Genomic DNA, 22,172 nt, shown 5'->3' with positions numbered 1-22,172 from the left:
CAGTTTCTGCTTTTCATATATTGCCCTTACATAGTCACTGGTGTGCATATCTTCTCTCCATATAGTGATAATAGTAAGGAGACCCTGGGAGTTAAGGACACTCTGGAAGTTGCAGTTTCATGTGATACAAGTGCATATGGAGCTGACCTGCAGCAGCAATTTATCACTGTACTCAGCTTGGTGATGTATTCCTGTACTGACGGTGGTTCTAGTGATGTATTCCTGTACTGACAATGGTTCTAGTGATGTATTCCTGTACCTACAGTGGTTCTGATCATATTGAAATACTGAATCATTAACTGTAATGGAGTCTGAATTGGAAGAGCTGGAGAAGTCCATTAAAAGTAGATGTTTAGCCGAGTTCCTTACTAAATTGGATGCGGATATCGAACGAGAGAAAGATTAGTGAATACAAACTCAAAATTTAATAGGGATTTGTCTGACTATTCCAACTTCACAGTATAAAAGTGGGCCTCCAATCAATTTAAGCAACGTTCGGACTCTCGATCCAGGGACCCCTCTCATGGACGCTCTCTTCCATGACCTCCTTAACCTGTGTTCATGACTCCTCCTCTGGGGCGTCGGGTGGGACATGTGACATTGAACAAAGTGTTGGAGAAAGGGTGAAGACAGTCTGAAACAGGCAAACATCAATGTACCAGACCCTCAAAAATGGAAACAACAAATTACAGGTTCTTAACTTATCGCATGTCTTAACTGACGCCCAGTTGAAGGTGTTATCCAGAGGTCTTACGTTTTCTCCTACTAATAGCTTTGATTTTTTTCCAGCGCTAAAAGACGAACATTTGTTTGCGCGTAAATTGATTTTGAAGAAGCTTTAGAATAAAAAGGAGACCATGTAGGTGGACAACCAGGCGGAGAGAGAGGTCCTACAAGCCTCGGAGGATCCCTTGCAGGAACAGGCCAGTACCCACAGGCGTTTTTCCAAAATCTCTACTGCCCAGATCTACCAAGTTTCCCCCTTTGTCCATATGTCCGGCTGTCGAGGTTTTTTACCCGACTTATCACAAATGAGTTTAAGAAAATTCCAATGAAAAAACAATGTGATAATCTAACTCATAAGCAGAGACAAGCCCGGAGGGAATGGAGTAACCTTGTAGTTATTAACCCCTTCAGCCCCCGGGCATTTTGCGTTTTTCGCTCCCCTTCTTCCGAGAGCCATAACTTTTTATTTTTCCGTAAATCTTGTCATAAGAGCTTGTTTTTTGCGGGACGAGTTGTACTTTTAAATGAAACCATAAGTTTTACCATATAGTGTACTAGAAAACAGCAAAAAAAATTCCAAGTGCGGAAAAATTGCAAAAAAAGTGTGAGCGCAAAATAGTTTTTGGGATGTTTTATTCAGTGTTCACTATATGGTAAAACTGATGTGTCATTGTGATGCCGGAGGTCGGTGCGAGTTTGTAGACACCAAACACGAATAGGTTTACTAGTATTTAAAAGGTTAAAAAAAAATTCACAAGCGTGTCCAAAAAAAGTGGCGCACGTTTTGTGCCATTTTCCAAAACCCATAGCATTCTCATTTTTCGGGATCTGAGGCTTATTTTTTGCGTCTTGAGCTGACGTTTCTAATGGTACCATATTTGCGCAGATGCTACGTTTTGATCACCTATTACTGCATTTTGCGCAAAATTTTCGGCGACCAAAAAACGTAAATTTTGGTGTTTAGAATTTTTTGCCGCTACGCCGTTTACCAATCAGATTAATTGATTTTATATTTTGATAGATCAGGCATTTCTGAACGCGGCGATACCAAATATGTGTATATTTTTTATTTTTATAGCCCTTTAATTTTCAAGGGGGCGAAAGGGGGGTGATTTGAACTTTTAGGTTCGTTTTTTTTTTTTAATTTTTTAAAACTTTTTTTTTTAATTTTTTTATTTTACTAGTTTCTCCTAAAGCTAAAGCTGGTGTCACACATAACGACGACGACAACGACGTCGCTGCTACGTCACCATTTTCTGTGACGTTGCAGCGACGTCCCGTCGCTGTCGCTGTGTGTGACATCCAGCAACGACCTGGCCCCTGCTGTGAGGTCGCCGGTCGTTGCTGAATGTCCAGCTTCATTTTTTGGTCGTCACTCTCCCGCTGTGACACACACATCGCTGTGTGTGACAGCGAGAGAGCGACGAAATGAAGCGATCAGGAGCCGGCACTGGCAGCTGCGGTAAGCTGTAACCAGCGTAAACATCGGGTAACCAAGGGAAGACCTTTCCCTGGTTACCCGATGTTTACGCTGGTTACCAGCCTCCGCTCTTGCTGCCAGTGCCGGCTTCTGCACTGTGACATGTGGCTGCAGTACGCATCGGGTAATTAACCCGATGTATACTGTAGCAAGGAGAGCAAGGAGCCAGCGCTAAGCAGTGCGCGCGGCTCCCTGCTCTCTGCACTGTGACATGTAGCTGCAGCACACATCGGGTTAATTAACCCGATGTGTACTGTACCTAGGAGAGCAAGGAGCCAGCGCTAAGCGCGGCTCCCTGCTCTCTGCACATGTAGCACAGCGACGTTATGATCGCTGCTTCTGCTGTGTTTGACAGCTAAGCAGCGATCATAACAGCGACTTACAAGGTCGCTGTTACGTCACCGAAAATGGTGACGTAACAGCGACGTCGTTGTCGCTGTCGCTTAGTGTGACACCAGCTTTAGTTCACATTTCCGTTGATTTGTATCAGTCACATGCGTCGCTTGACACATGTGACTGATGCGCTGTTCAACGCTGTACAACGGATGACAAAGAACAGAATTCTTTGTCGGATTCCGTTGTGTGCGGGGGGCGGAGTTCGGGGGCAGAGCCGAGCGGGGGGCGGGGCCAGGCGCTGAGAATGTCAGTGGAAGTGCTGCGGTCTGCATGGCTGGGGACAGGTGAGTGTATCTGTGAGTGTGTGTATGTGCATGTATGTATGTATGTATGTATGTGTGTGTGTGTGTGCACATGCAAAGTGCGGGAGGGGGCGGAGCCGAGCAGGGGGCGGGCCCAGACGAGGGTGTCAGTGGCAGTGCTTGTCTGCATGGCTGGGGACAGGTGTGTGTGTGTGTGTGTGTGTACATACATGTGCGGAGTGCGGGAGGGGGCGGGGCCGAGCGGGGAAGTGTCGGCCTCCCTGCACACGTAACCAGCCTAAATATCGGGTAACAGCAAAGCACCCGATGTTTACCTTGGTTACCCGATATTTACCTTGGTTACGGGCCTACACCGCTTAGCGCTGGCTCCTTGCACCGTAACCAGGGTAAATATCGGGTAACCAACCAAAGCTGGTGACGTGTGCAGGGAGCCAGAGAGCATGCGCAGCGAAATCCGACGGATCTCGCTGCTCAAAAAACGTTACATGCTGCGTTCCCCCCGCCCGGCGGTCAGTCGTTCCACGACTGATCAGTCGGGCGGAGGGTGCAACGCAGCATCATCAGTCACAATCCGCTGCTCATACAAGTCTATGGGAGCAGCGGAATCCGCTAAACGGATTCCGCTGTTTACAAGAGCAGCGGATTGTGACTGATAGATTTTAGCGGAAATGTGAACTTAGCCTTAGTGGGCTATAGCGATCAGCAATCCGATCGCTATTATCTGCTGATCACAGCTACACAGCTGAGAACTGCAGATATGGTGGTTTACTTCCGATGCCGGCTGTATTCCGGCATTGAGAGGAAGTGGCTCTTGTTAGCTACAGGCATGATCACATGACCCTGTGCTACCATGGCAACCACCGGAAGTCAAGTGATCATGTCACGTGACTTCCAATGGGGGTGGGGTAAGTCACTGTAATGGCGGCGCGCATATACATCTCGCTGCCAGATTTTGGCAGCGAGATGTAAGGGGTTAATACTCGGGGTGGAAGAGATTCCACCCGCGACTAGCAGGTACACTTGTCAGCTGTTGAAAACAGCTGATATGTGCGCGGATCGCCGCGACCTGCCCACGGCAGGGGGCGTGGATTAACCATACACGATCCATGACGTACCCAGTACGTCATGGGTCGTTAAGGTGTTAAACCTGTGGACAAAAGGGGAAACATCGTGATTTGGGCAGTGGAAAAATATGAAAAAAGAAGCCATGAAACAATTACATGACAAAGATACCTATCTTAGATTGTCATATAATCCCTTGCAGTTATTTACTCAGGAGTTGTCACAGATTCTCGTGGCGGCGCCTGATAGAGGAATTAATACTAAACAAATGTGGGAAGGGCTCTCCACCAAGTCTCCTAAAACACCGACGTTTTATTTGTTATCTAAGGTCCATAAAGGTGCTGTCAATCCCCCGGGGCGTCCGATCGTGTCTGGCTTAGAGGGCCTATACGACCCTATACACTACAGTTCAAATGTTTAGGGTCACTTAGATATTTCCTCATTTTTAAAAGAAAAGCACTTTTTTTTTAATGAAGCTACCATTAAATTAAACAGAAATCCCCTCTATACATTGTTAATGTGGTAAATAACTATTTAGCTGCAAACGTCTGGTTATTAATGCAATATCTACATAGGTGTATAGAGGCCAATTTCCAACAACCACCACTCCAGTGTTCTCATTGTACATTGTGTCTGCTAATTGTGTTAGAAGGCTAATGGATGTTTAGAAACCCCTTGAAAACCCTTGTGCAAGTATGTTAGCACAACTAAAAATAGTTTTGCTGATTAGAAAAGCTATAAAACTGACCTTCCTTTGAGCTAGTTGAGAATCTGGAGCATTACATTTGTTGGATTCATTAAACTCTCAAAATGGACAGAAAAAGAACTTTCATGTGAAACTCGACAGTCTATTCTTGTTCTTAGAAATGAAGGATATTCCATGAGAGAAATTGTCAAGAAACTGAAGATGTCCTACAAAGGTGTGTACTACTCCCTTCAGAGGAGAGCACAATCAGGCTCTAACCAGAGTAGAAAGAGAAGTGGGAGGCCGCGCTGCACAACTGAGCAACAAGACAAGTACATTAGAGTCTCTAGTTTGAGGAATCAACGTCTCACAGGTCCTCAACTGGCAGCTTCATTAAATGGTACCTGCAAAATGCCAGTGTCAAAGAAAAAGCCATATCTGAGACTGGCTAATAAAAGGAAAAGATTAATATGGGCAAAAGAAAACAGACCTTGGACAAAGGAAGAGTGGAAAAAAGTGTTATGAACAGACGAATCGAAGTTCGAGGTGTTTGCATCACACAGAAGAATATTTGTGAGACGCAGAACAACTGAATAGAAGCTGGAAGAGTGCCTGACGCCATCTGTCAAGCATGGTGGAGGTAATGTGATGGTCTGGGGTTGCTTTGGTGATGGTAAAGTCGGAGATTTGTACAATGTAAAAGGGATTTTGAATAAGGAAGGCTCCCTAATCCTCCACTCTGAATAAGGAAGGCCATCACTCCATTTTGCAACGCCATAACAACCATACCCTGTGGACAGCGCGTGATTGGAGCCAATTTCATCCTACAACAGGACAAAGACCCAAAGCACACCTCCAAATTATGCACAAACTATTTAGGGAAGAAGCAGGCAGCTGGTATCTATCTGTAATGGAGTGGACAGCCCAGTCACCAGATCTAAACCCTATTGAGCTGTTGTGGGAGCAGATTGATCGTATGGTGCGCAAAAAGTGCCCATCAAGCCAATCCAACTTGTGAGAGGGGGGGGAAGCATGGGGGGGAAATATCTCCGCAAATTAACAGCTAGAATGCCAAAGGTCTGCAAAGCTGGAATTACTGCAAAGGAGCATTCTGTGCCGAAAGAAAAGTGTGAAGGAGAAAATTATTATATCAAGTAAAAATCATTATTTCTAACCTCGTCACTGTCTGGACTATATTTACTATTATTTATCAAATGAGTTGCATAATGAAAAGTATGATTTTTCATAGAAAAGACAAAACTGTCTGGATGACCCCAAAGTTTTGAACTGTAGTGTATATGTAAATTTATTGACTATCACTTAAAACCTTTAGTGCAAACTTTTCCCTCTTATGTCCAGGACACGACGGACGTCCTCAAGCGTATTGACGGCATCTTTATGGATGATGATATGCTTATCGTTACCGCTGATGTGGAGAGCCTCTATACTTGCATTTCCCACACGGATTGTTTGGAGGCTACCTGCTTCTTCCTCGGGATGGGCGGTTGGGACGACGAACTTAATGATTTCAGTCTCAAACTGCTCTGCCCTTACCAGTCATTTTTTTTTGTTTTCAAAGATAATTTTTATCTGCAGCAGCGTGGCACTGCCATGGGGGCGGCCTATGACCCCGCGTATGCCAACCTCTTTTTCGGCATGTGGGAGAGGTTGGTGTTCGATGTTGGGAGCATCATGGCTAGCTCCCATGTGCAGCATTGGCTCAGATAAATTGATGATATTCTTTTTTTTTGGCACAGCGGGGCAGTTGGATGAGTTTATGGTTTCATAATGCCCCACATGGTGCGGTGGGGGCATGCGCAGTTGCCTGGGAGATGCGGCCGTGCAGGCGTCCCGTGTGTCCTGCCTTGGTGGTGATGCGCTCTTACCAGGGTGACGCATTCTCGGAGCTGCGCGTGCACCCTCCTGCCTGTCACTAGACCGGAAGTTCTCGCATTCAGACACCCCTACCGAGAAGCCAGATATCTATGCCGCTATACATGTACTCCATATTACTTTACACCTGCTGGCCATTAATTAAAAGGAGGCACTATTTATAGCTGCCCCAGATCAGACACCATTAGGATATTCCTCCCTGATGAAGCAACAACACCCTAGCGAAACGTACGTTGGGGGGGTCTCTAGGGCCTATCCTGGGGGGTATGTGATAGTGTAGGACTTATCCTGGAAACGACATTACACTTGGCACTTTAGGTAATGTGGATCCTGCTTTTTTGGCTTTACATTTTTATTTGCACTTGGAGGGATTTGTATTAATAAGTATAATAGCTGTCATAGTACTTGGTATATATTTTTCTCCTTCCTCCTTCATATAAGGAGTAAAAGGAACCTTTGTGCAATTAATATTTACCCAATTGTTGGGTACACTTCCCTGTTATTTATGCACCATCCTATCCTCATCTCATGCTTGTTTTTAAGACATGGTGACTTTATATACAGTCTGTGTGTTATAGTTATTTTTGCACAAAAAAAACTCTTGTTTTCATATGTCTATCTGAGTATTGCATGACCGTGGTTTAGCCTTACCCTGGCTCACCAGATGTCACTATGAATGGCTTGTATTTGAGATATGTTCTCATAGTGGTTCTGATCATGTAGTAATCTATAATGTGCTTTATGATAAAACTGAAAAATCCTCAAAACTTAGCTTTGAGACGGAGGATTTAGTTGAGTTTCTGCTCTAAAAACTTAATGTTTGTTGGGTGTGTTTACGCAGTTTTTTTTTTAGCAGAAAACCTTCAAATTGTTCTCAAATATTCAAAATGTGGATCTGCTTATGTATTCATGCCAGTATCCCTTTAATTTTTTTTCTGCTGCCCTTTGGATTGGTTTGGTATGACTATGTGGCCCTTACGCTATGTGCGCACGTTGCGTAGTGTCCATGCTGAAAATTCTGCAGCGATTTGGCAATGCATGTGCGCTTCAAATCATTGCAGAAACACTGCGTAATAGATGCAGTGTGTCTGCAGAATAGATGCCGATTTCATGCGCTCTGGATGCTGCCTCTCCCATAGACAGAACGGGAGCAGCATCAAAAGGGCACGAAAGAAGTGACATGATGCTTTTTTGAGCGCAGCGATTTGGATCAAAATTTCAGCATCCAAATGGCTGCGCTCTCAAACGCAACGTGTGGATGGATTATGCACAATTTTCATAGATTGTGCTGGGGACGTAGGACGCATGCGCTAATGCTGCTGTGCAATACACAGCGTAAGCACATGAAATTACGCACCATGCGCACATAGCCTTAAACCAAAAATTGTTGTGCGCTCCTGCATTAGAAGGTTAAGTCAGAGCGCAGTCATATACTCGGCCATCAACCGGAATGAAATGCCCGAACCGGCCGACGGCTTTCCTAACTTGAGTGTGGCAGCTTCATGTACTTCTATGGAGCTGGCACGCTCGAGTCACGAAACACTGGCCAGTCCAGGCATTTCATTCCGATTGATGGCAGAGTTATCCAACCGTCTGACTGTGCCCTAACCAGGTTAGAGATGGCTGTTAGGAAATGAAAAATAAGCAGACACATGATCGCCGCCTCTGTAGAAGCGAGTTACCAAAATACAAACTTACTCCCTTAAAGGGATTGTCTACTAATTTCCCAACCTAACTTTCCCGGACTGCCGCCATACCAGCGGTGTCCACGCTCCCTCTGCCAACGCTCACATGACCGTATGTGATGTTAACGCTGTAGTCAATCAGCAGTCACTAAGGGTCAGCTTCACTCACTCACCTCGGATGACCGAGGACGGTGAGAGCAGCACAGGTAGGTCGCAGCTGCTGATTGGCTGCAGCGCTCACATCACAACTCGCGGGTGCCATCAGACATCGCCAGGGAGTACAAGGGTGTATTATTTTCACTGGGGCCCTGTGTTATTGCAGAAGGCGCCATCCATCTAATGGTCAATCCCTTAAAGTAAAAAGGCCGCAAATAATTTTATATCAAGCAGCCAGGCCGGCCCTTTTGCTGCACCTCCCCCCCAAAGAAAAAAACAAAACCCACCATAATAAAAATATATAAAGTATTGTCCTTGTCTGGCTGCGGCGACAGAGAAACACAAAAGTTATGGCTCCTGGCAGAAGGGGAGGAAAAAAGGAAAGTGCAAACTCGTGAAAGGGTTAATGGCCCCCACAGCAGTGCTTTCCGGCATGTCGCCCGCGCACGACCCCTGCCTGGGATCAGTGCAGGGTGCCCGGATAATCAGTGCAGTCCGCGCTGCGCATTGTCTCCATTCATGCAGCACAACTGAGAACGAGGCACGAAACCTATCGGAAATAATCGGTCCTGCCGGCCACGTGCAGCCACAGGACCCCGGCCCGGCTGTGACCGGACACACTCACCTCTCCGGTCCCTTCCGCAGCTCCAGGAACGAGCACGACGAGCAACAGACACAGAGACGAGCGAGAGCAGAGGCGGGACAGACGAGAGCGCGGGGAACACGAGTGCGCGCCAAATGTGTACTGACACCTAGCGGCGGGGAGGGGCAGAGCAGCGCTCATTCCACATAATGGCCTCTTTCTAGATTTTTTTACCCCTAGGCTGAGAGATCACGGTGAGACTTCTCTATGGAGGCCAAATGTGTACTGACCCCTAGCGGCGGGGAGGGGCAAAGCAACTCTCATTCTACATAATGGCCACCACTTTCTACCCCTGGACTGAGGGATCACTGTCAGGCTTTTCTATGGAGGCCAGATGTATACTGACCCCTAGGGGCGGTGAGAGGCAGAGCAGCGCTCATTCCACATAATGCCCACCACTTTCTACCCCTGGACTGAGGGATCACTGTCAGGCTTTTCTATGGAGGCCAGATGTATACTGACCCCTAGCGGCGGGGAGGGGCAAAGCAGCGCTCATTCTACATAATGGCCCCTTTCTACCCCTGGGCTGAGGCTTCTTTATGGGAGGCTGAGGTACTGACCCCTAGCGGCGGAGAGGGGCAGATGAGCCCTCATGCCACATAATGCCCCCTTTCTAGACTTTCTACTCCTGAGCTGAGGGATCGCTGGGGGCCAGATGTATACTGACCCCTAGCGGCGGGGGAGAGGGGGCAGAGCAGCGCTCATTTCACATAATGGCCCCTTTCTGGCCGTAGGCAGAAGAATCACTGTGAGGCTTCTCTATGGGGGTCTGAGGTACTGACAACTAGCGGCAGGGTAGGGCAGAACAGCGCATTCCACATAATGACCCCTTTACCCCTGGGCTGAGGGATCACTGTGGCTTCTCTATGGGGGTCTGATGTAATTGAGCCCTAAGATCAGCATAATTTACCTCACAAACTTGAGACATTCTGAGCAAAATTGTCTCTTTAAAGGAAACCTCTTTCTATATGGCCTAATTTTAATTCAGAGGGGTTGCTCGGGACCCCTGTATTATAAGAGTGGCATACTCCACTGCCGTGACATGTATTCATTTCAGTGGCTGATGGTGGAGCGACGTAGTTGCCAATTGCATCCTGATCCATCCGCCACATCAGTGACCTATGCCCACCGGAGGGGAGCGGGTGACCTGCCTCTTACCTGATGGCACCCACGGCTTTGATTAGTCTGCCTATCGTGACGTTAGGTTATGACACAACCATGTTGCGGTAGGGTGACTTGTCAAAAGAAGAACTGCAGATGTCAGGAGGTGGTGATTCTTCCAGCCATGAACGTGATCGCAGTCTTGGGTTCTGCAATTGATTTTCACCAACTCACGTGCGTAATACAAGCCAATTGTGTGCAAAGGCTAAGAATACGAAGAAGCCACATTATCAGCAGCTCTCACCTACGCGTGTGGGAGGTAGCGCCACCGGGCAACATGAAAATAATCCAAGACACAACTCTATACATTTCTGTTGAAAAGGGTGAAAGTGATTCAGTGGCTGAGAGTTTCCTGATCTGAACCCAACCAAACACCTATAGGGGATTCTGAAGAGACCACTTGTCCCCACTCTCCATCCACCATCCAGGCTCTAAAGCGCTCAATCTTGAAGAATGAAAAAAGATAGATGTATTCTGTCACCAACATGTCCATTCCAGGCCTAGAAGACTTAAGGCCGCTTTACACGCTGCGATATCAGTACCGATATCGCTAGCGTGGGTACCCGCCCCCATCTGTTGTGCGACACGGGCAAATCGCTGCCCGTGCTGCACAACATCGCCCAGACCCGTCACACATACATACCTGCCCGGCGACGTCGCTGTGACCGGCGAACAGCCTCCTTTCTAAGGGGGCGGTTCGTTTAGCGTCACAGCAGTGTCACTTAACCGCCGCCCAATAGAAGCGGAGGGGGCGGAGATGAGCGGGACGTAACATCCCGCCCACCTCCTTCCTTCACATTGCGGCCGGGAGGCAAGTAAGGAGAGCTTCCTCGTTCCTGCGGCGTCACACGGAGCGATGTGTGCTGCCGCAGGAGCGAGGAACAACTTCGTTACTGCTGCAGTAACGATAATTGAGAATGGACCCCCATGTCACCGATGAGCGATTTTGCACGTTTTTGCGACGATGCAAAATCGCTCATAGGTGTCACACGCAACGGCATCGCTAATGCGGCCGGATGTGCGTCACCAATTCCGTGACCCCAACGGCTTCGTATTAGCGATATTGTAGCGTGTAAAGCCCCCTTTAGGCCACTTTACACACAGAGATAAATCTGCGGCAGATCTGTGGTTGCACTGAAATTGTGGACAATCAGTGCCAGGTTTGTGGCTGTGTACAAATGGAACAATATGTCCATGATTTCACTGCAACCACAGATCTGCCAAAGATTTATCTCTGTGTGTAAAGTGGCCTTTAGTGCTGTCCTTAAACAACCATGGAGGTCATACAAAATACTTGATTTAGTAGTTTTTGATGTGGGGTGTACTCATTTTTGCATCAACTAATTTGAGTAAAACTGAAAACTGTATAATAAAAGTTTTATTACTATACAGAGTAACAACACTAAAAATTCTAATTATCATTTTAACAGATCTATCGAAAATACACTGTGTGCAGAATTATTAGGCAAATGAGTATTTTGATCACATGATCATTTTTATACATGTTGTCCTACTCCAAGCTGTATAGGCTGAGAGCCAACTACCAATTAAGTAAATCAGGGGATGTGCATCTCTGTAATGAGGAGGGGTGTGGTGTAATGACATCAACACCCTATATAAGGTGTGCTTAATTATTAGGCAACTTCTTTTCCTTTGGAAAAATGGGTCAGAAGATAGATTTGACGGGCTCTGAAAAGTCCAAAATTGTGACATGTCTTGCAGAGGGATGCAGCAGTCTTGAAATTGCCAAACTTTTGAAGCGTGATCACCGAACAATCAAGCGCAAGCTGTTCTATACTCAGGGACATGGCCAAGGCAAGGAAGGCTGAAAAACTACCACCTTTGAACAAGAAACATAAGATAAAACATCAAGACTGGGCCAAGAAATATCTTAAGACTGATTTTTCAAAGGTTTTATAGACTGATGAAATGAGAGTGACTCTTGATGGGCCAGATGGATGGGCCAGAGGCTGGATCAGTAAAGGGCAGAGAGCTCCACTCCTTCTCAGACGCCAGCAAGGTGGAGGTGGGTACTGGTATGGACTGGTATCATCAAAGATGAACTTGTGGGACCTTTTCGGGTTGAGGATGGAGTGAAGCTCAACTCCCAGACCTACTGCCAGTTTCTGGAAGACAACTTCTTCAAGCAGTCATACAGGAAGAAGTCGGTATCATTCAAGAAAAACATGATTTTCATGCAGGACATGGTTTGTGGTGACCCAGACTTGTAGTCTTACGGGGTCAACCAGGGAAGTTGCTTCTGCCTGTTCTCCCCTTTTTCGGCCCGTCTGCTTGTAGCCTGGACCAAGTCACTCCGACTACTTGCCTCTTGTGAACTATGGGCCCTCTCGTTGCTATGTGGCTCCGGACTCTGTGATGTTATGGTGGAGGGTATGAAGTACCCCCACCTGCAGGTTTGGCAGGCCAACTGAATGGGACCCTGCACTGGGGACCTGTAACCCCGTGTGGCCTGGTCCTCTCCTGGCAGTCCCCGTACTCAGCCACCCCTTTGCACTCCAGCCTTCGGTGGATTTCGGGCGGCACTACCAGGTGACCGTTCTCCTTCGTCAGTAACCACTGCACCTGCGGTGTCTGACTAGTGACAGCCTGCAGTGTCTCCTCCTTGCGACTGCTCTTCCTGAGCTTCACTAACTGACTGGCTCACTGCTCCCTCCCCTCTGTGCCTGCCTACGCAACTTAGCAACCAACCTCTTTACCACACCCCTTGAGTGGAGATGGAGGCCACGTCCCCTCCTGGATTCCCCAGGGGTCCTTTCAAAGGTCAATGTGGGAGACCTGGTTACTATGCGCCTGTGTAACCACACCTCGGTCAGCCTTCTGGATTACCTGTGTTGTACTGACCTAGCATGGGTGCAGTACTCAGTGGTGCCTGACCAGGTCAGGGGCGCCACACACGCAATGTTGATTGTTAACAGATCAAGCAACTGACAGAATCTATGGATGGTAGGCTGTTGAGTGTCATCATAAAGAAAGGTCGCAATATTGGTCACTAATTTTTTGGGGGTTTTGTTTTTGCGTCTCAGAAATGTTTATTTCTACATTTTGTGCCGTTATATTGGTTTTACCTGGTGAAAATAAACAAGTGAGATGGGAATATATTTGGTTTTTATTAAGTTGCCTAATAATTCTGCACAGTAATAGTTACCTGCACAAACAGATATCCTCCTAAGATAGCGAAATCTAAAATACCCACTCCAACCTCCAAAAATATTAAGCTTTGATATTTATGAGTCTTTTGGGTTGATTGAGAACATAGTTGTTGATCAATAATAAAAAAAACTCCTCTAAAATACAACTTGCCTAATAATTCTGCACACAGTGTATGGTGTCCCCAACAGAGACTTCTAGAGATATTTACAAATGAGACATGTCGTAATGCACAATTTCTACACCCTACGATGCAGATATCAAGGTACCCATTGATAGGAGTGCTTGTAACCCAAGGGCTCACAGGTGGAATTTCTTTTTATATACCGTTTTATTGATCTCCAAGATTGCATCTACTCAACTTCTTGTGGAGAGCAAATGGTGACATCTAATAACCTCCACCACCGAAGAACAATGGAGTGACGCTTTAGAGGTTCACATGGTGGTGTCACCAGCCCAAACAACACACTAATATAATGATATATCTTGCACCCATCCTAGTTTATCCCGCTCAACAGACGAGTGTCATATGTGGGGAACCGGGTGAAGATTTTTGACATCTTATATCGAACTGTGGGATAATAAGGAGATATTGGGGTAGAGGAACATCTACACTAACAAGGATAATTGGGGTGCCAGTTGATTGTACCCCAGAGCTTTGCATTCTGGGACTAGTGGACAAGGAAAAATGGCCACACTGTGGAACCACCTACTATTAATCAAATGGAAAAAACTGGTAAATGATCTTGACAGTGAGTGCATTGCGCACCATCACGATTCAGCAGTCTGCAGAGTCACATAGGGAACTGCAAACTTTTATTTTCAGCCGGGAAAACCCATTTTATGTGTATATTTAATACCTGTCCTAAAGATAAATGTTTGATCGCAGAGAAGCCTGGCTGCTGAGACTCCACCAATCACCCGGACAGAGGATCTGAGCCCCCATTTCCTTCTCAACTGCAGCAAAGAGGCGTTTTAAGGAATTGGTGGTCCAGGTGTTCCCATCAGATTTGTAGGTATTGCACCTGCCGTGCTGTTCTACAGCGGCTCCATTCAATTTCCAACTCACTGCATGAACGTGAGGCTCAAGTCCTGTGGATATGTGAATAACGCCCATATAACAGTAGTGCTGATTCATTACAGATCTGTCCTCTGGACATCAGTAGACCGGCGGGGGCATAAGCCATGGGTTAGGAAGTGCTGTACTTGGCCATCATAGACCATGAATAGTATGGTGGCCACACATCCCATCACTTCATTCACCGAGTACATTTAGAAATACCCATTCTGGAAATTGGTGCAGGTCTCTGTAGTTAGAACCCCACACCTATCAAGTTTTTACCAAAATCTCTCAAATAATTTCCCTTCTTTCAGAACAATTTTATTTGTACTTAAATGCATGTAATGGGGGCTAAAAATCATGTTTTAGCAATTGGGTTTCATTGAACATTTTGCACAGTTTGCCTTCTATGCAGTGCCTTGCAGAAGTTTTCACACCCCTTGGCTTTTTACCTATTTTTTTAATCCAATTTGTGTGTGATGCATCAGCGCTAACTAGTCTAAGGTGGGAGAGTGAGAAAAATATAGGCAAAAATTAAAATTGATGGGATAAATTAAAAAATACAATTTGCATACGTATTCACCCCTTTTGCTATGAAGCCCCTAAAAATTTCTGGTGCAAGGAAATACCTTCATAAGTCACATGCTCAGTGAGTGGAAGTCCACCCGTGTGCAATCTACAAAATTCATCCTCACCCATAATTACTTTGCATTTGATGATAATATATCTACAATAGGCTGGAACAGCAATGGGAAGCAAAATGGCACCACAGTATGCAAATCTTTCCATGGCCAAGCTTGAAAGTGACTTTCCATCCTGTTGTCTTATCAGGCCTCTGGCCTACTACATTTACATTGACGATATTTTAGTCATCTGGACAGAGTCTGAGGAGCAGCTGAAGACCTTCCATGAACAATTTAATCAGTTTCATCCCTCCATCAACCTAACACTCACCTACTCCTGCACGGAGATCAACTTTTTGGAAACCATCATCAACCTACGGAACAATGAAATCAAGACATCCCCGTACCAGAAGCCAATTGACCGTCCAACATACCTGAAATGGGACAGTTTTCATCGAAAACACATAAACTCTATAGTGTACAGTCAGGCCATCAGGTACAATCAGATATGTTCCAACACTACAGATAGAGACAATCACCTTGAGGGCCTCAGAAAAAACTCTTTTGAATCAAGAACAATTGAAAACCAGATTACAAGAGCCACCAGAATATCAAGAAACCATCTCCTACATTATAAAACTAAAGAAAACAACCGGGTCCCTCTTGTAGTCACCTACAATCCACATCTGGAGGTGTTAAGAGGAGCTGCACGGAAACTACAACCATTACAGCAAAAAGAGACCCCATAAAAATCTATTTTTCCAGACCCCCCACTTCTGTGTTTTAGACAGCCCCCAAATCTAAGAAGCATCACTGTCAGAAGCTCCCCATCCTCTCAACAAGAGGAACGTTTCCCTGCAATCAAAAAAAATGAAAGACCTGTCCATTTATACTGACAACGGACAAGATAAAGATTCCCAGATCACATCAAGACTACAAGATCCCAGGTACCTTCAGCTGCACCACAACTAATGTGGTGTACTTAATTATATGTACCAAATGTCCAACTGGGGGTCTGTATGTAGGGGAGACCGGACAACTGCTCAGGACAAGGATGAATTCTCACCGCCACACAATTAGAGAAAAAAAGGATGGATCTACCTGTGGCCAAACATTTTGTAACTCAGATCACAGCATCATGGACATGAAATTGCCGGTATTGAAAGGAAACTTCAAAACCCAGAGAGACAGGAGACTATGGGAATACAAATTCATGATGACCTTTGGCACATTCAGAGCAGGAATGAATGTGTCACATGGATTTATGTCTTTTTATATCAATTAAGAGATGTGCTCCTCTGACCATCTGGGGGCATCACAGCTCTGGACCAGACCCCAATCAGAGGTCAATAAAACTTTCACACTGCTTATCTATGAACTGCTGCAATATTTGCGGCCACAAGTTTGTCCCCTTCCCATACTGATAGTTCTGCTTCACATAACTTGTCTTTTTTACTGCTCCATTCTGTGTCCTGTTGTGTATAAATATGTGACTCTTCAGATTTTGTGTTATACCATGCCTGATGAAGAGACCGGAGTAGTCTTGAAAGCTTGCTATTATTACCATATTTTCAGTTAGCCATTAAAAGTTATCAACCACTGAGGACTTCAGTTCTTTTAAACAATTTTTTTATCTCCGGTTTCCTCCCACACTCCAAAAAAAATACTGATAGGGTACTTAGATTGTGAGCCCCAATGGGGACAGTGTTGCCAATGTATGTAAAGCGCTGTGGAATTAATAGCGCTATATAAATGAATAAATATTATTATCTCTACCAGCTAACACGGTACAAAGATATACTTTTCCCATACAACCACAATAAGCCATACACTCCATAGAGCTGGCCTTACAGAAGAGCAGACAGAAGAAAGCTTTTACCTACAGACAAAAATTGGAAGAAAAAGATTTACTTCCAGCACCTGAAGATGAATCATTCCAATTCCAGGATATTCAAGGACATGATAAAACCATTGTTAATTTTATTGGTGTATAAAAATACAAAATATTAAAATCATTGCGCCTATGATTTTAATATTTTGTATTTTTATACACCAATAAATTTAACAATGATTTTATAAAGTCCTTGAATATCCTGGAATTGCAATGATTCATCTTCAGGTGCTGGAAGTAAATCTTTTTCTGCGTTGAAACTCTCAGGAACCAGCCCATTGACTGTCCGTGCACGGATCACTGATATCGGCCACAGCAAGTCCAAAGGTGAGCTGATCCAAAAACACTTTTTCTCTTTTCCAAAAATTGAAAGGCTCGTTTTGATTTTGCCAAAAGACATGTGTAAGACACTCCCCAAATGTAGGAGGAAGGTGCTGTGATGAGATGAGCCAAAACTGGACTTTTTGGCCGCTAAGGTAAACACTGTCTTGGTGCCAAACCAAGACAGCTCATCACCCAAAGAATACCATCCCCATAGTGAAACATGTTGGTGGCAGCATCATGCTATGGGGATGATTTTCAGCAGCAGGGACAGGAAAAATGGCCTGAGTTGAGGGGAAGATGGATGGTGCAAAATACAGGGATAATCTTGAGCAAAATGTGTTTCCGTTTGCCAGTGATTTGAGACAGGGATGACAGTTCACCTTCCAACAAGACAATGACCCAACGCTACTGCTAAAGGGGAAATTTGTGCAGCTATGTGAGTGGCCAAGCCACAGCCCAGATATTAATCCAATTGAGAGTCTGTGATCATACTTTAAGATCGCTGTTCATCAGAGGAAACCATCTAACTGGAAGGAGCTGGATCAGATTTGACTTGAGGAATTGGCAAAAATCCCAGTGACGAGATGTGGAAAGCTCATAAAGATTTATCTAAAGCAACTTGCAGGTTTTAAAAAGTACTGACTTTAGGGGGGGTGAATAGTTACGCATACTGAAGTTTTCAGTTATTTTGTGCCATTTGTTGTTTGCTTCACAATAAAAAGAAAACTAAATGCGCCTGTAAAAGCATACTGGGGCAAAAACTGTTAATAAGACCCAACTGACAAAATATTTTTAGCCCTAATTATATGCATTTAAGTAAAAAGAAAGACAAAAAAATACTTTAGAAATGTGAAAAGTTGGCAAAGAAAACAAAACACTAAAATATCAGACAAATGGAATAATGAGACAAAGCAATGACAGCAGCAATTTTCTATTTTTTTATTAAATATTCTTTATGAACGCTAGAGGGGCAGTAGGGACGAGGTGTCAATACTTTCTAATGGTTTGGAGTGAGCCGTCAATGATTACTGGAGGGGTGAGGACTAAGCCCCTGCGTGCATGTCAGTAGAAATGGGGTAATTTGAAACAGGAGCAGGCGTATGGATACACCGCTGAGCCGGAATCGCACGGTTTTCTGAGGTCCCCTACATGATCGGCCTGGAGTCGATCATCAGCGGACGGCTCAGGAAAATACAGACAAACTAAGGCATATTGTGTTGGCGGAAGCCATGTAAAACACGTCTTGTCTGTGTTCGTCACAAATTACTAAGTGGTAACGTTCTGTGGGGCGAGAATATTCACAGTGAATGATTGTGATCGCATACAGATGTAGCAAACGCCAACGTAGTGTTTTACAGGGGTCTGCGTGAAATACGTAGCATGGGCGCGCCGGGCAGTTTGCATATGACCGGCACATGGTGACACATAGATAGTACATTTCCCAGACTGCTACATCTGTACTGTCCTCTGAAGACCACCTTACGGTGCTGGTTGGCTCACCGAACCGGGAGAGTCCCCTAATTCTGTCGGATATTCTAACTTTTCGTAAATGGTTTCCGTAATGGGCAAGTACTGGGAGATTTCATTAGGCTCGGTGTAGAGCGGCGGGGGGACATGACTCAGGTTGCTGATTTTACTTTCCCTCGACGTATATTCCCTCAACATGAACGTCTTGTCAGCCTCGTGGTAAAGACGAGTGTCGTGCATTCGGATAAGGACGCCGTCCACCCGGAGGAAGAACCTGAGGAGAAGAAAAAAGCTGGAGGGCATGACTCTGATCTTCACGCTCAAGCTGGACACCCCGTGGTCATGGAGTTCATCTTCAAACAGTAACACCTCCTCGAAAAACATGATCTGCTCTCTTGTCTTCAGTTTTTCCGTGTTAATCCGCTCGGTGGTAGGAACGGCATTAAACGTCAGGTCCTGACCCAGCAAGGTACCCTTGTAGTCGGTGGTATATGTCCAGTCATAGGGCTTCACTATTTCCTTGCTGTGCTCGCTTTCCGACCTGCTTTCCTGCCATTCCTCAGCACAAGCTACTTTAACCACCCCCTTGTTCTTATTCACCCTCCTCAGTGCGTCTTTAGCCGTGAACTCAATCCCAAACCCGGAGGAGTGCTGGATCCTCAAGACGTTGTCCCCAAACATCATTTCGGGGAGACAGGGCATGTTCATTTCTTCGGCCAGTTTCTCCACATCGGCCGACTTCATAATATGCGTTTTGATGGCTGTGACTTTCCATGGTCCAAAACTAAAGTCTTGATTGCTGCTTTTGAATCCGTGAATCATCATAGCTGGAGCTGGTTAGGGTCTGAAGACAGAGAAGGCGGTACGGTTAGTATAACTGCAGTAAAGCAATGGTGCAAGAAAATCAGAAATCCATCCGCACCGGTAGGTGAGCGAGGCTGACGACATCACATCCACACATACCTGTAGGGATGCAGGAACGATCAGCAGGCATCATACCTGTGCCCGCTATCTGCCACCCCTGGCAGGTATGTATGGACCCATCATCAGCACCATCCACCTCACAATGCAGAAGAGAGCAGTTCAAGAAGGAGCCAAAATCCACAAGACACTGAATACTGTGCCCCGGGATCCTGCTAACAGGAGCCCTCTATGCTGGTCTGCCACGATCAGTGGTGTGCATTGGCATCTGATGACAATGGCCCTTTAAGAGAAAAAATTTAAAGGCATCCATGCTCATCTTCATAGATGGATGTTGTCGGATAGTGCTTATAAATACAAGCAATTTTCCGTTCTTAAGATATTTAAATTTTTCTTTTGTTGCCTAGGAGACCGACCGTATAGCCTGTGACTCCGCACTGATGCTGGGGGGAAATTAGAAGGGAACAGCACTCTCCAGCAATCCTGCCCAGCTTAAAAAAAAAAAACCTTGCAAGTACTGCACATGCTCTGTTGTCTAGTAGCGGTGGTCGGTTGCCTGGGCAATGAATTGTAAACAACAGTAAGTGTTAATTTCTCAAAAACCGGGAAATTTGAATAAGCAGTAAACTGGAAATGTGCTGGTATTTACAAGCCCTATCTAGCAATATCCAACTATGAATATGGGAATGGCCCCTTTAAGGGTCTGTGTGCATTCAGTGCTGGATTTTACCGAGGAGTCACAGTTTTTTGGTAATTCTGATGCAGATACCCCCCTATTCATTGCAAGGGGTGAAAATCATCGTGATAATCCGCAGAAAGCACTGACATGATGTAAATTTTAAAGGGATCCAACCTGTCACCAGGTTTGTCCCTTATGAGCTGCAGCCACCACCAGTGAGCCCTTATATACAGCATTCTAGAATACTGTATATAAGAGCCCAGGCTGAACTGTGTAACATAAAAAACAGCTTCAGCTTTTTTTATACTCACCTGCAGGGAGGTTGGTTCCGATGGTCATCGCTGGCGTTGATCCGGCACCTGCTCTCTTCTGGCAATTGTCGTCCTCCTTGCTTTGTGTGGATGATGCGTCCTACATCATCCACAGTGTCCTCCATTGTGCTCTTGCGCACTTCTCTTTGACCTTTGTGCACTGCAATTGCTCTGCCCGCAGCAGGGCAAAGAGAAGTGTGCAGCAGCGTGATAGCGGACACTGTGTGGATGATGTAGGACGGGTCATCCACACAAAGCAGGGAAGGACGGAGCTGGATCAAGACCAGCGACGACCATTGGACCGGACCGCCCTGCAGGTAAGTATAATATAAGGTGTTTTTTATGTCATACAGATCGGCATGAGCTCTTATATACAGTATTGTAGAAGGCTGTAAACAAGAGTCCAGTGGTGGTGGCCGCAGCTTATAGGGGACAGATATGGTGACAGGTTCTCTTTAAATTCTTACTACAAGGCAGTTTCCATGTGGATTTTTTTGCATGCAGAGTATAAATGAGATCTGGAGCACGCAGCCCCCCACTTACTATATAGTTCTGGGGACTGGTCTTAAAGGGGATGTCCTGGATATTAACATTGATGGTCTATCCTCAGCATTGATGGGATGACACAACCAGCATCCCGCCAATCAGCAGTTCTCAGCATGGCCAAACTACTCAGGTGCAGAGCGGTATTGCACAGAATAGTGGCCATGGCCGTGTGCTGCACCTCCGCCCGCTATTCATTCTATTAGGTGGCAGATATCCAGTACTCAGTCGTTTCGGCTGTCCCAGGAGCACCTGATCGGCAGGTCCCGGGTATCGGACCCCCACCAACGCTGAAGGTTTACCATCAATGTTAATGTCCTGGGCATCCCCTTTAAGACCAGTCCCCAGAACTATATAGTATGTGGGGGGCGCGTAACGTATTGTTAAAGGGGTTATCCTAACACAGAAAAGTGTTTGTTTTTTTAAGAAACACATTATAAAAGGAGTTGTCCGGCTTTGGGGACATTAAGTGTCTGAATTTGTGGCTAGAATCACTTTTGCATTTCAGGTATGGCTTCTCGCATGCTTTCTTTCCCTGCACATTTTCATGTAATATGGTTTGACATCATGAATCAACTGAGAGCATCAGAAACTCTCCAGTCAGATCAAGCTCACTAACAGTTCCTCAGTTAACTCATTCTGCAGCCAGCAATAGTGAGAGGTGAAGGCAGCCTGTAACATGGCACAGCAGAATGTGCTGCACATGGAGAAACACTGGACAGACCCTGTACTATCAGAGAGCAGCAATATCGCACACACATGCTGCGATTTTATAAGCGCAGTGTGTACACAGAAGCCTATGAAACTCATGCCCGCGCACATCACCGGTGCCATGCGCAATATCCCCAGCGCTCCCGGTGCGGCCTGCAGCACCGCATCCCCATACTGACCATCAGCAACGCCGTCCTCCTTTCCTGCACGATAACACACCCACCCACACATTCCAACCAATCACGAGTTACCTCTCGGAAACTGACAGCTGCGTCCTCCAATCACAGGCAGTACTGACTGACGTTCGACACGTTTGACTAGCGT

At 45.8% G+C, this 22,172-nt stretch overlaps 1 protein-coding gene across 1 annotated transcript; it reads right to left on the bottom strand.

Annotated features, from left to right (window-relative positions):
• Positions 1 to 18,141: 18,141 nt before the first annotated feature.
• TIPRL (TOR signaling pathway regulator) lies at positions 18,142 to 22,067 on the bottom strand. Its single transcript, XM_075326782.1, has 2 exons — positions 22,028 to 22,067; positions 18,142 to 19,527 (listed from the first exon to the last, which is right to left on the bottom strand). The coding sequence occupies exon 2, from the start codon at positions 19,506 to 19,508 to the stop codon at positions 18,696 to 18,698; it is 813 nt and encodes a 270-aa protein (XP_075182897.1). The 5' UTR covers positions 19,509 to 19,527; positions 22,028 to 22,067; the 3' UTR covers positions 18,142 to 18,695.
• Positions 22,068 to 22,172: the final 105 nt, after the last annotated feature.

This window comes from Anomaloglossus baeobatrachus, chromosome 10, assembly GCF_048569485.1.
Source record: "Anomaloglossus baeobatrachus isolate aAnoBae1 chromosome 10, aAnoBae1.hap1, whole genome shotgun sequence".
Lineage (NCBI taxonomy): Eukaryota > Metazoa > Chordata > Amphibia > Anura > Aromobatidae > Anomaloglossus > Anomaloglossus baeobatrachus.
This window is presented reverse-complemented; position numbering and strand designations above follow the sequence as displayed.

What these genes read in the sequence shown, in the direction of transcription:
- TIPRL (XM_075326782.1), bottom strand. Translation starts at nt 19,508, where the DNA reads ATGATGATTCACGGATTCAAAAGCAGCAATCAAGACTTTAGTTTTGGA.